This window comes from Prionailurus viverrinus, chromosome D4 (assembly GCF_022837055.1).
Source record: "Prionailurus viverrinus isolate Anna chromosome D4, UM_Priviv_1.0, whole genome shotgun sequence".
Taxonomy (NCBI): domain Eukaryota; kingdom Metazoa; phylum Chordata; class Mammalia; order Carnivora; family Felidae; genus Prionailurus; species Prionailurus viverrinus.
The window spans coordinates 17854190-17863237 of NC_062573.1; the positions used below are offsets into that span (position 1 = coordinate 17854190).

The window sequence follows — 9048 nt, forward strand, 5'->3', positions numbered from 1 at the left end:
AATCTGCCTTCTGTCTCTATGCATTTCCCTAGTGCGGATATTTCACATAAATGGAATCATGTAATATGTGACCTTTTGTGCTTCTTTCACTGAGCATCGTGTTTTGGAGGCTCATGCACATTGTCGGGTGTATCAGCACTTCATTTCTTTTTATGGCAGAGTAATGTTCCATTCTGTGTATATACCCCAGTGTGTTGCTTCCTTCATTCACTGATGGGTGTGTGGCTGTTGTGATCAGTGCCGCTGTGAGCATGTGTGTACATGGATTTGAGTTCCTGTTTCCCATTCTTTCGGGTTGGATCTTGATAATGGTGTGATCTTAGGTAAGTCACTTCGCCACTCTCAGCACCAATCTCCTCTTATTCTGAGTAGAAATAGTAATACGAACATCCTCCTTGTGTCTGCTTCAGGAAGGATCAAAAGCGATCAAGAACCTGGCAGAACGTTCCCAGCCACAGAGTGTTCCACAGGTTGTTTCCCAAAGGTGGAGAGGCAGGGGTATCATTAATGAGAGCAGGTCGTCCTTGACAACTGGCTTCAGGCCCCCCACCGCCCTTTGCATCATCAGCTTCTTTAAGCTCTGAAAGCTGTCAAAATACTCTGAAGCATTTAAACGTTGTAGTTTCCTCACTGGCGAAGTGAATGAGTTTGATGAGTTTCAGGGTTCTTTTCAGCTGCAAGTCTTTTCTTTAAATGAAAGCTTCTGCAGAACTCACTCTGTAACAAGTGGCTGCATGGAGCAGAAGTGGGGAGTCTAAGATCACCTCCTGTTTCCCCTCACCGTCTCCTCCTTCCAGGGGTCAGCGTGTGTAATTCCTAGAACTGAGTGATCCCTGAGGCTCCTTCCAGAGGCTTTCTGGCCAGCCCGGAGGATCTGTGGGGTGGCCTAGGGGTAGCCAAAAGTGCAATCTCGTGAGCTAGGTGATGGTCACAACCAGAGGTGGCTTTAGCCACATGGAGAGGGAGGAAGTGGCTGGTGTAGCTTTCAGAAGTTGAACAGAGGTAAGAAGGCGTCCAGCAGTCCAGGCAGAGGCAAAAACAGGTTCCTAGAATAATGCATTTCTAAAGTCACGAACAGCTTCCAGCACCTGCCTTGTAAGAACCAGAGGGCCTGAGACACGGGCTGGGCCAGGCTGTTAAATGCTACTACCCCTACGCTCATCCGGCCCCTGCAGTTTCACTGGGCACGGCTCCCCAGCCGGAAGCTCCGCCTCCACTCCCCTCAGCTGGCCCCGTGCGGGGCCCTCTGGCCTCCTGCCCAGCCTTGGCAGTGCTGTGAGACACCCAGGGAAGCCCTTCCTGAAAAGCCAGGGGCCAAGATGCAGCAGGAAGCCAATGCCAGAAATCACACCGGGACTTTTAAGAGTGGCTCGAGGACAGCAATTTTACCAAGTTTCAAGATAATACTGGTGCAGCTAGTCTGGGGAACCATACTTTGGGAAGCACTGCTACAGTGGTGAAAAACACCAATTATGCAGCCAGCTAATCCTGGTTCTTAACGCTTACTGTGTGACCTTGAGAAAATTACCTAACCTCTCTGAGACTTACTTTTCTTGTCCATAAAATTAGTTTTAAGGTATGCGTTTTTTCACCTTTTAAATCTCTGAAGTCAGAAAATTCATTACATTAGTGGGCGTGGTAAGTTTGGCCATATTTTTCGTCCTCTGTGGCACGTGCAAAAATGGGAGTTCTTACAATCGATGGAGTCTAATGTGATGAAATTGACCTCTGCTTTAAGAGTTGCCAAGAGGTCATATATGTAAAATGACTGGCCCAAAATAAAATCATTAAATAAGTGGTAATTGATTTTAGCTATTATTAAAAAATATATCAGCAACTGTGTGGTAAGACTTAGGGAGTAGCTGACAGTATAAAAATGGAACCCAAGTTGAGATTGATTTCCTCTTTTCTGTTTCCTTGACAGGCAGACTTTAGAGACAGTAAGTTACAGTGCTGTCCTGGCCAGTCTTCCCCACTGATTCCATCAGTGACCCTGAGGCCTTTGACAGAGACCGTCTCCACCGTGCAGACCATCTACACCACGCGGAAGCCTGTTTCTCTGGCAGCCAGGTGAGTCACCGGCAAGTAACCGGCAAGTCCCTGGTGACAGGGAGAGCAGGCACAGGCTCCAGTTTCATTGTGGTTTTGACATCAACAAGCCTCTTATTTATTCTTTCATTCATTTATTCTGTGAGTATTTATTGAACCGTCTACAAAGGCTAGATAGTATTCTAGACCCTAGGGATGTATAGTGAGCAAAACAGATAAAAGTCCCACCTTTGTGGAGTTCAAAAATTAGTGTTGGGGGAGGTGAGACAGAGGTTAAATAAATGTGTGTGTGTGTGTGTGTGTGTGTGTGTGTGTGTGTGTGTGCATGCACTCATGTGAGAAAGAGAGAGAGAGAGAGAGATAACAAGCTAGGGAGGAAAATGAAACCAACAAGGGCAATGGGGCATTCTGGGATGGCCTCATTGAGGTGGTTTTTAAGCAGAGACCTGAAGGTGGGAAGGGAGCAGTCTTCAGATATTTGGGGAAAGAGTAATAGTCATCACAGGGAGCAGCCAATGCTGAGGCTTCTAGAATGGAATATGCCCAGAACGGTTAAGGAAGAGTGAGGGGGTAGTGCAGCCAGAGAAGAATGAATGACAGGACCCTGGACATCTTCCCATTCATTCAGAAGACCTTTCCTGAGAGACTGCTATGTACGAAGTCCTCGAGCTGGGCTTTGGGGCTAGGCTCTGGGGATTCAGAGATAAATGACATGTATGGTCAGTCTGCTGGCGAGCAGTGTCCTGAAGAACTCTCAGTCTGATGGAGGAAACCAGGAGGCAGCCAGACAATTTCAGGTCATTGTAACCCTAGCAGCTGTCAGGGGTCCTTAAGGGGCCTGAGAGTTGAGAACCGAGGTCGGGAAAGAAGATGGGGGAGATGCATTTCAGCTGAATCTGTTTTTGTCATTTTTTAGCATAATCTCATGATTTTGTCACCTGCTCTTCTTCAGTGCAGAGACGCTCCGGCAGGAACTGGAAAGAGAGAAAATGATGAAAAGACTATTGATGACCGAACTGTGAAATTCTCCCCTTGTTGCCTGGAGGATGGCATGGTGCCTTCTGTCCGTTTTCTTTCTTCGGGCTTTGTGTGCTCACTCCAGCACAACACACAGATGTGTGCTCTGTTCACCAGGTCTCCATGGCTGGTTGAAGCCAACTTCCGGCTTGACTTTATTGGAGAAGTTATTTTCTGTCTTCTGAGTATTAGAGTTTTTCTGCTACTCAGTATAGTTGGGACGGGATTTGGTAAGCCTAGGAGAAGAAAGATGGGGAAATGGGATTCCTTTTTAGTACTACCTGTGTGTATATATTGATAACCACAGGGGGTTAATATGGCACGGAATCCTTTGCTATCAGTCCCAACCATGATTTTGTATGATTGAAACTTGGACCAAGCTTTGACTGTTTGTTAAAGAGTCATTTTTAATGAGAGAATAATTCTTTACTGCTGGTTTTTCATTTACACTGGTAATTATACAGATATTATGAAGTCCTTAACACTCATTTTTATTCAGACATGAATCGATGAACTCAAAAAAAAAAAAAAAAGTTGTGACCACCAGGACTGAAGCACTGTCAGCGAAATCTGAAATATAATTTAAATTGTGGGTTTGTTGGATACAATATTATTTGGGATAAACAGAACTTTTCACTAAGCCCAAAGTAGGAAATTATAGCTTAAATTGTCTAAAAATCCTTTACAAAGATAAGGTGGTTCAATACCAAGATCCATTTGGGTGTTCCATAAAGGAAAATTATTTCTAAAGTTGATCAATTCTTGTCCTGTTGATAGAACCTTGACCAGATGACACTTTGCTGTCTTTTTATATAGTTTCAAGAAATGTGTTTTTAAATTTTTATTATGCACTTGAACAACTTTGCAGGAATAAAGGCACCCCCTAACCACAAACTAGCCCTCTAAATTGTTGCCCAAGCTCCCAATGAATATGCACACGTTTTTTCATTGTTGTGATCAGTGTGTATATACTCTTTGGTTGTATTTCCCCAACTAACACATATCTTCCCTTTTTAACACAGATCCTGCTCTCACCAATTTAAATGTCTCTATATCCACATAACATGGTTAACCTCACTTATCCCCATTATCAGATATTTGAGTTCTATCCAATTTTTCACTCTTATAAATAGTGCTGCTATGAATGCCTTTGTAAAAGATGCTCCTTACTTTGGATTCTTCCCTTGGGAATATCTCCAAAGAGGGCTTACAAGGTCAAAGAGCATGAAATACTTTATAGCTCTTGTTTCATATTGCCAGATTGCTTTCTAGAAAGATCCAATCTCTGGGTTGGAAGGACCTTAAAGGTCATTAGTTCAACTCCCCTATTCCCTCTGAATGCTTGAATCCGTCTACGATTTATAATGCCACCAGCAATGTATAAGCATTTCTACTTACCAGTAGTTCTGCCAGTATTGGGTTTTGCCATTTTAATTTATTTTTGCTTGTTTAATAGATGTGTATAGTTGTTCTTGAAAGGTTGTTTTATTTCATTAATTGCTAGCAAGGCTGAGCACTTTTCCACGTGATGATTTACTAGCTGTATTTCCTTGTGTGTAGAATGTCCATCCATTTCTTATGACCACTTGTTAAGTGGAGTTGATCTCACATATTTGTATCAGAACTGTATTTTTATGTTGTATAGTTTGCTCTCCTGTCCCTATCCTTAAAACTGAATGGTGCCAATAATTTGATACTAATGATTATAAAAAAAAAAGTAATGCCTCATTTACTAGCATTGTTGTAAAATGAGGTATGTAAGCAAATATTCAGATAACAGAGGATTAACCCTTTAAGTGCTGAACTTTAAAATTTTAATATTTTTTTTTGAGGGAAATCTTTCTAAAATGTATTACGTACTTCCCTGCCTTAGTAAACAGAGTATACTGGAGAGTATTTAACCTTTTCTTGATGAGTCATGGTCATCGTTGTAAAAATCAGCCCCTTTTGTACCTTGGTGTGGTGCAGTGATGTCATCAGGAGCTATCAAAATACATAGGGCTTGGCTTTGCCTTTCACGGATTATTGTGCTGTTTTCACTGATGAATTTTACTGCTTTCTGCTCTATTGGTGAAGCCATCTGGGGCATTTGTGGTGTTTGGGACTTTTTACTCCCATACTGCATGACCCCTGGCTATACTTTGAAACAGCTTTACCTGTTCTTTATCTTGTGCACATGATACAAATGTGTTCCTGTACAAGACTGGGAAGCTATCTGTTTCTAGGGTTATAACCTCTTGCCAATCCAGCACCCTCCTCCTCTTCTAACCTGCTTTCTGAGTCTTCTGCTCTTCACTTCCTGCTCTCTGATGGAAACCTCCAGGGCAGAATGGAAGTGTTCTTGGGGAAGCCAGGAGACCAAGTATGACCTATGTGTCAGGTGTGCTTTGCTACTGAGGAGGGATGCATGGGCTTTTTTGGACGCTGTTTTCAGGAGGCTCTGAGTCTCCTGCTTTTCTCCCCACATCCCCCTGGGTTCACAGATGCTTCAGAAGTCGATGTCACTGGAAGTCTGATCGCAACAAGTTGGCTGTTACTGTATATGAAAACCCAGTACCTTTGGCAGCTCAGCTCTAACCAGTAAAATCAAGAAGATTCCACTGTTTCAGCAGTTGTCCTGGTTATTTGCCTACTTAAATGTAATGACAGGTGCCTGGCATGGTGACCTGAGGAGATGACATCGTGTTGGGTGAATTCCTAGGGACAAAAATGAATTGCTATAATTGCTTCACCTTTTTTATATACTTAAAACAAACGACAGCACCATACGGTCACACAACACATACCTTATGTCCGGGGGTGGGGCTCAGCTTACTGACAGAATCATGTCAGAATAAGGGCTCCAAACTGTGGGCCACAGACTCCTGGTGGGCATGGGTGGGGGTAATACAAGAGGCCTGGGAATCCTGCAGTTCACAGAGTTTGTGGATTGCAGACGGCATAGAATATTGAGAAACTAGGTCCTAAAGCATTCAGAAGATTCCATCTGAATGCACCCCAAATTTTTTTCAGTTTTTTTGAAACTTGAAATTTTTTTTGTATGTTCCCAATGTTGTGCAAACATCACCACTAATTCCAGAACATCTCCATCGTTACAAAAAGAAACTGCCTATCTACAGTGACCACCAATTCCCCCCACCTCCCTATCTCCTTAGCAACCACTAATTTACTCTCTGTCTCTGGATTTCTGCCTATGGATTTGCCTATTCTGAACATCTCATATAAATACAATCCTACAATATGTGGTCCTTCGTGCCTGGCTTCTTTCACTTAACACAATGTTCTCAAGGTTCATCCGTGTTGTAGCATGTATCAATCTTCATTCCTTTTTATGGGTGAATAATATACCATTGTATGGCTGTACCACATTTTATTTATCTATTCATCAGTTGATAGACATTTGAGTTGCTTTTCCTTTTTGGCTATTATGAATAATGTTAACATTCATATACAAGTTCTGTATGAACATATGTTTTCAGTTCTCCTGGGTATATAACTGAGATTGGAATACAGCTGGGTCATATGGCAATTCCGTGTTTCACTTTTGGAGGAACTACCAAGATCATAACTTGTATTTCATAAACAACCAAAAGTGGGAAAAAAAAATCACATACACTAGGCGGTCAGAAGAATGGGCATATCTGTTACTGGTCAGACACTGTAATGCAGGGAGGGAGTTTTTATAAAGAAAAAAGTTGTTTTAGAGAAATGGTTTTGATGAGAAGAGAAAATAAAAGTGCTATCTGTCTTTTAAAAATGAAAATGAAATTAAACTCAGGTGCATCTGTAAGTTCTTATTTGAATTTCTGGCTCTTGGTTAGCCAATAGTCTCAAAATGTTCAGGAAACGTGCCTCCCCCAGAAAATGTACACTATTGAGAAAACCACAGTATTTCTTGGCTGCTCAGCGAATTCACATCACCGGGGAGCAGAAGGTCTCTGAAAAACCTGGGATGTAACAAAGAGGGGAACAGGTCTCCCACCAGGGCTCAAATCTTATAAAAAGAAAATCCCAAAGGTAATTTAAGTGATTGGGGGAGAACTCCATGAAAAGAAGCAGCCAAGTCAGTAGGGAATTGAGGGCTGGAGTAGGTTCCAAGGTGCTGGTGACGCATGCAGACTTTGAGTGACCAGTGATACCTAGGAGTATTCTCCCTAGGAAAAAAACAAATCCATGCATCACATGCTCCAGCACTATCATAAGGTCCTTACACCACCCCTGGAACCTATCTGTGGCCCCCGTTGAGTCCGTGGACTCCAGGTCCCTTGATCCAGATTACCTGCAAGCCTCATTTTAAGCTATGGTTGCAAACCCACCTCCAACACCACCCCCCCCCCATCAACAGCAACAACAAAAAGCCCACATGGTTTTATCAGACCAATTTACTGGAAGAATGACCTGGTTTTCGTTTGCTTCCTATCTGGCACCATCACTGTTAATTGTAGTTATTAAAATGAAGGGAATAAAAAAGAAAGTGAAAGATAACAGCTTGGATTCCAAAACCAGAAATGTTTGTTTATTTTTTGGTGGGGGAGGGGCAGAGAGAGAGGGAGACACAGAATCTGAAGCAGGCTCCAGGGTGAGCGGTCAGCACAGGGCCCAACACGGGACTCGAACTCATGAGCTGTGAGATCATGACCTGAGCCCAAGTCGGACGCTTAACGGACTGAGCCACCCAGATGCTCCCATCTTATCTTATAAATTTTATTTATTTATTTATTTATTTATTTATTTATTTATTTATTTATTTATTTATTTATTTAATGTTTATTTATTTTGAGGCGGGGGGCCTAGCAGGGGAGGTGTAGAGAGACAGGGAGAGAGAGAATCCCAAGCAGGCTCTGTGCTATTAGTGGGGCTCGAACCCACGAACCATGAGATCATAACCTGAGCGGAAACCAAGAGTCAGACGCTTAACCAACTTAACTGAGCCACTCAGGCACCCCTCATCTTTTTTCAGAGCAATAAATCTGATCTATTTCTTGTAACAACTGGTGTATTGGGACACCTAACAAAGCCCAAGCTTTTCATGAATTACACCTGATTCACTTGTCAGGCTAAACGTGTTAAATTTCAGTTGGACAACTCACCATCCGTGCCAGCTGCTACACAATAGCAAACACCTGCCCTCTGGTACACATAGTACTTTTGTGAGCCCCATCTCCCATCTACCCTGGGCCAAAAAAGGTTGAGATCACTAGTTTCTTTTGAATATTTGTATTTCATAATCTTCTGCATATACATTCATGTTACCTCTAGCACCAAACCCTACTGAGCATTACCTCTGTCATCTTACCTAAGCTTCCTTGCCTTCACTGATATACTAGGTTACTGATATACTATCACTGATATACTAGGTTACTGATATACTATTGCACAACAGCCTGACTTCTGGGCCTGCATTTGGAACCTCTGTGCTTTTCTGCCACCATAATTATTTTCTTTGTGTATGCAATGAAATAAAAAGAAATAGAAAAAGCAGGCTAAAAATGCTGGCTCTGCAATACCAGCATGAAAGGAATTGAATTCATGTTTTCTAACCAAAAACAGTTGAGCAGTTATCACTCCAAAACCATCAAAAGATCTCCAGGACCTAGTTGTATCTGGCTGGCTCAGTTGGTGGAGCATATGACTCTTGACCTGAGTGTAGTGCGTTTGAGCTTCATGTGGGGTATAGCGATTACTTAAAATAAAACACACACAAAATTCTAGGATCTGGCATGTTGTAAGTGCGAGTTGTGGGTAAATGGCTAAGTATACAAACAAAGAGAATTGCAAGCTGCAGGAATGGATTTGAGAAAGTAGAGAATTTAGTATGGTCGTCACACATGGTGGAGTCCTGCCAGGATCTGCACTGCCTGCTGAGGCTAAACCAGTTGCCTGTTTTGTTTTTTAAATATAATTTATTGTCAAGTTAGCTAACATATAGAGTTACAGTGTGCTCTTGGCGTTGGGAGTAGATTCCCATGATTCATCACTTAC

The 9048-nt window shown here is 42.4% G+C and overlaps 1 protein-coding gene across 1 annotated transcript in view; it reads left to right on the forward strand.

The window, feature by feature from the left end:
- The window catches only part of EPB41L4B (erythrocyte membrane protein band 4.1 like 4B), a 129874-nt gene extending 125777 nt beyond the window's left edge, over nucleotides 1-4097 (forward strand). Inside the window, exons 24-25 of the mRNA XM_047830575.1 lie at nucleotides 1925-2070; nucleotides 3002-4097. Coding sequence (XP_047686531.1) covers nucleotides 1925-2070; nucleotides 3002-3071 — 216 coding nt within the window. The 3' untranslated portion in view covers nucleotides 3072-4097. The remainder of the gene's footprint in view (nucleotides 1-1924; nucleotides 2071-3001) is intronic.
- The last annotated feature ends 4951 nt before the right edge of the window (nucleotides 4098-9048 follow it).